The 4,714-nt window shown below is 33.3% G+C and overlaps 1 protein-coding gene across 1 annotated transcript in view; it reads left to right on the forward strand.

The window, feature by feature from the left end:
- Positions 1-4,121: 4,121 nt before the first annotated feature.
- LOC108759568 (intracellular protein transport protein USO1) overlaps positions 4,122-4,714 on the forward strand; it is a 3,840-nt gene continuing 3,247 nt past the window's right edge. The window contains exons 1-2 of the mRNA XM_018505065.1: positions 4,122-4,362; positions 4,526-4,632. Of these exons, the coding sequence (XP_018360567.1) occupies positions 4,301-4,362; positions 4,526-4,632 (169 nt within the window). The 5' untranslated portion in view covers positions 4,122-4,300. The remainder of the gene's footprint in view (positions 4,363-4,525; positions 4,633-4,714) is intronic.

Below are 4,714 nucleotides of genomic sequence, written 5' to 3' on the forward strand. Positions count from 1 at the left end.
CATTAATACAGCATATAATAATTCTTCTTCATTGAGACCATTTTCATTTTCACTGTCTTCATTTTCGCTACTATCGCTAGAACTACCGATACTCATAATTTCATTATTTCTCAACATGAAGCTTATGGTACGTTTCCACTGAGCGCGTCACGCGTCGCGTCATGAAAGAGAGAAAGTGATAAGTTTATGTAAATACACATTCCTTCTCTTTCTCTCCTTCGACGACGCGACGTGTGACGCGCTCAGTGGAAACTCAGCCTTCCGCTTAACAATTTGATAATGTCGACGTCCATATTTGAATAATTTCGAATCATACTGGACATGTGTTCGCAATGTTCGCATCAAATGCATGATACCGTTCCGTTTCTAAGCACGCATAAAGCGCATTGACGAAACGGACCGATATACATGGGGCCCTATTCTTGAAACGAAATGTATACGAAAGTCTAGGAAAATGCTACAGTATACGTTACGTATACTATAGTATTTCCCTAGACTTTCGTATACGTTTTGTTGAATAGAGCCCTATATGCGCAGCGCATTGACTGCTACATATGCGTTCGATGCAGGGTTGGGTTTTCGAAGGATTTTCTAAGGTTTTTTACATTATACTGTATTATACTGTATTATACGATATTATACGTAAAAAAACTGTATAAAACGTATAAAACTCTAATTTATGGTCTACGAAACTGTACGAGTGTCCAGAATTCCAGAACAACTCCATGTTATCGATTTTTTTGAAATATCGATTTTTGTTGTTGCTGCGCCGTGCACGCACATTTTTTTACTATAGAATCATGATGTAATAAGACAGGTGAACCAACGCGCATCATGGCGACCAAGCAATAAGCCAGCCAATCAAGAATCTGTCCAAAATGTAGCGCGATTTTCAAAGGCAACATTGATATATGTGTATGATAAAAATGTAAATAAAAACGTTTGTAAATATATGTATAATATGAAAATACTGTTATAAAAGCCTCGTAAAATAATAAAAATACATAATAAAAGTAAATTAATTATAAATAGATATATTGATCAATAAATTAATAAGTAAAATAGTAATATAGAAGATTAAATGATTACAAATAAAAAATAGAAAAACATTATTAATAAGAAATTATTAAACATTATCTCACTAATGCGCGCGTTTCTGGTTCAAATTTACTCCAATCTCTTTTACAACAAAGGTTTTTGCGGAATTGTTGCAGGCATTATAGTGAGTTTTATCTATATTTAATAAAGTTTAGTAAATATTTAGTAAAATTTAATGAAAACTTGCAGCAGTTTTAAGTGTTGTCAGCGTCAGTTTATGTATCAAGATTTATAATAAATGTAATTGCATGATTTAACAAAAGATCTCTTTATTTAGAATATTTTTTCAACCTATGTTTTCTTTATTACATAAACGATATAGTAAATAAATTGATATATTTGGCATGATATATCAATATCATATATATAGATACTATATATTTTATATATAGTATATAAATTGATATATTTGGCATGATTTGAATTGTTATATAATATTTTACAGTTTACAGATATTCATCTGACCTACTCTTTTTAATGTCACTGTGAATGTGTATAACTCTGGCTGGCCGATTTCTTAGCTTACTAATTCACGACATTGACTACGGCGTAAGAGCTAACCTAATCAGGCCCACGTCCCGTATCATAGAGACAGCCATATTGCTTTTTGCACTTTGGACAGATTTCTGATTGACTGACAAAATTGGTTACTGCGCATCCTTCTACTTGGTTCACTTATCTTATTACATCATGTATAGAATTATAGACTTTTCCACCAAGAGTTAGAGACGTTGAGACTAGACTATCGAGGTCTGTGGTATTATGAATAAAATTGAAATATGCAAGGCACCGACCACCTAGAAATCGGGCAGGTATAAAAAGGATCCAACAAAAGCGAAAATGATGCAGACCCCCCAAACACTGGACGCTTAGCTAATAATAACGTAATTCAAAAATATAAATCGAGGATGTAACGCTCGAGATAGAACATGTTCGAATCGCACGAGCGACCTCTCAAGACACAACGCTCAGCTCTTAGTTCTTTGTTTGTTAGCGAATTTTCGATCGATTTTTAGCGTGGATAATGTAGAAATTGATAGAAAATATTAAATTACGCATATAATGTAGAGATGGCGCGACATGAAGTATAATACGTATAAAACTAAATGATGTATTATACTTGTATAATACCATGTATAATACCAGGGAATGGAAAGTTACTTTTTAAAAGTAACAAGTTACAGTTACTCGTTACCGAGTAGGAAAAGTAACAAGTTACCGTTACTAGTTACCGATTTTTAAAAGTAACTCGTTACAGTTACCGTTACTTGAGAAAGTAACTTTTCGTTACTTTTCCGTTACTTTTTTTTAAATCGACGACCAACAATCATAGCGGATGAGCCTAGAGGCTTCTCTAATCTCAAGCGCATTGTAAAAAATTGTGTAAAATTATAACTATTATGCTGGATAATTTTGAGATCCACTATAATAGTTGTAAACGTCCACACATTTGTAAATTTGCAATATGCAAATAAAAATAATTTCTTGGTTTGGAACTAAGCAGATTGTGGAAGTACAATTACAATGTGTATATGTGTAGCTACAAGAACGATAATATGACAATATATTTCGCACTATATATTATTATACATTTAACAACAATACGCGAAAAATTTCTTTTATGTTACGTAATATTACTAAAATTTGGATAATTACAGAAAATATTCAAAATATCCTGCTATAATTTCCAATATAAAATAAGATATATTTACACAATAAAAACAAATTTACATAATTTTTGTGGAATTACTGTAATTTCTGTAACATTGCATTTATATTTACAGAACTAATCATGTAATCTATTTTATATTTATTATATGTGTAAATTTACGAAATTTTTTTACAGTGTAAGTGGCTTGTGTCGTATCGTGTCCAATCATGTGCAAAGTAACGATAAACGTAACTGTAAAATTCGTTACCGTTACCAAAAAAATGTAACTTCGTTACCGTTACAGTTACCAAAGAAAAAAAGTAACGCAGTTACTAGTAAAGTTACCAAAAAAGTAACTTGTAACTGTAACTTCGTTACAAGTAACGAGTTACTTCCATTCCCTGTATAATACTATGTAAGAAACCTCGTGTATAATACGTGCCCAACCCTGGTTCGATGCGTGAAACGGAAACGAAACGCACCCTAAGCTCTCGGCACGCCGAAGGTCGGCACACGGACATGGGGTCGTGCTTGTGTGTGAGGGGCTACCGACAGAGAAACCCTCTGCTATTGGTTTCACCAGACCGCTGTCTGATTCGGTGTCGCCACCGTCAACTCAGAGTTTTTGGCTGACTACTCAGGAGCCTTAAAACGACTTCAATATTTTGTTTCATCTAAATTCTCTTTATTAATACACGGCATGCAAGAAAAATTAATGTATCGAATCGTTTCTCGCTTATGACGTCACGATTCAATATGGCTGAATTAAGTACACGGGAGCCTCAAATTTATTTCATTTTAGAAAAGCATTTTGAAAAAGCATTGGTTGCGTTCAGCAAACTTAACTGTTGTGGAGCGGATCCGTGAGCACTCGCTTCTATTGGTGTATTCTTCTAGATTATCCAATAGCAGCGAGTGCTCACGGATCCGCTCCACACAATTAAGTCTGCTGAACGCGACCATTGGCTGCGTTCAGCAGAACACAATAGTTTTGCAACCGTTTTATTATTCTTTGCTGAGATAGGACCATTCTTCTTGATTTAAAAGCATAACCCAATCAGCGCGAAGAAAACTTCCAACAGTTGCAAAATAAACATTCTACTAAACGCAGCCTATAGGTCTGTTTTCTGTGGCTGAACTAGTGTACACTTTTGGAACTTAAAGTGAGATAGATATACGTTTGATATTTGTTTAAAGCGAGAAAGAGAGTTCTAGAACGGTCTAGTGCAGGAATAGAAAACAGACTATACGATTACTAATAGCTGTTCTATAATGTGCTTTTTGTTTCCTGTTTCTTGCTGTTTGTCTCTTGCTTTCTCGATCAAAAAGGCAAGAAACAAACAGAGACAAACAGCAAGCAACAAGAAACAAAAAGCACATTGTAGAACAGCCATAATACTTTCACAGATGTTGCCCTGACAACCATTTGAAACAATTGTGGTCGTCGACTAGCCTACAATGAGTGTTTGACAATTCATCGACAATTTGACTATAAAGATGGATTGTACGCAATTACAATGCGAATTATAATACGCTGCGTATAAGTATAAAATGCAAACTGAAACCTCTATTTTACCAGTAGTACAACTTAATGTGCACAGAACAATCACTAGGTAAATCAAACTTTGAAAGTATCATATAAATTATAACGTAATATTAGATGAAGACATAAGAAATGTTATAAGGTTTAGTACATGCATTTTAACATTTTTAACTAAAAACTTAATATCTTATGTGTTAAATATGATATACATTAAATATATATATAAATTATAGAAAAGCAAAACCTTCAAAAGACTCTGCAACACTGGAATCCAAAAAGTTGTCTCCTTGTAGAAATACGTTATTTCCATCGAGTAAAAAATGCTTAAATCCCTTGCTCGGTTTGTATAAGGATTATTAAAATACCTGCTTGTTTATGATCTTATCATATATATATTACTTAAAAAATTATATATATATATA

This window comes from Trachymyrmex cornetzi, unplaced genomic scaffold, assembly GCF_001594075.2.
Source record: "Trachymyrmex cornetzi isolate Tcor2-1 unplaced genomic scaffold, Tcor1.1 scaffold194, whole genome shotgun sequence".
Taxonomy (NCBI): Eukaryota; Metazoa; Arthropoda; class Insecta; order Hymenoptera; family Formicidae; genus Trachymyrmex; species Trachymyrmex cornetzi.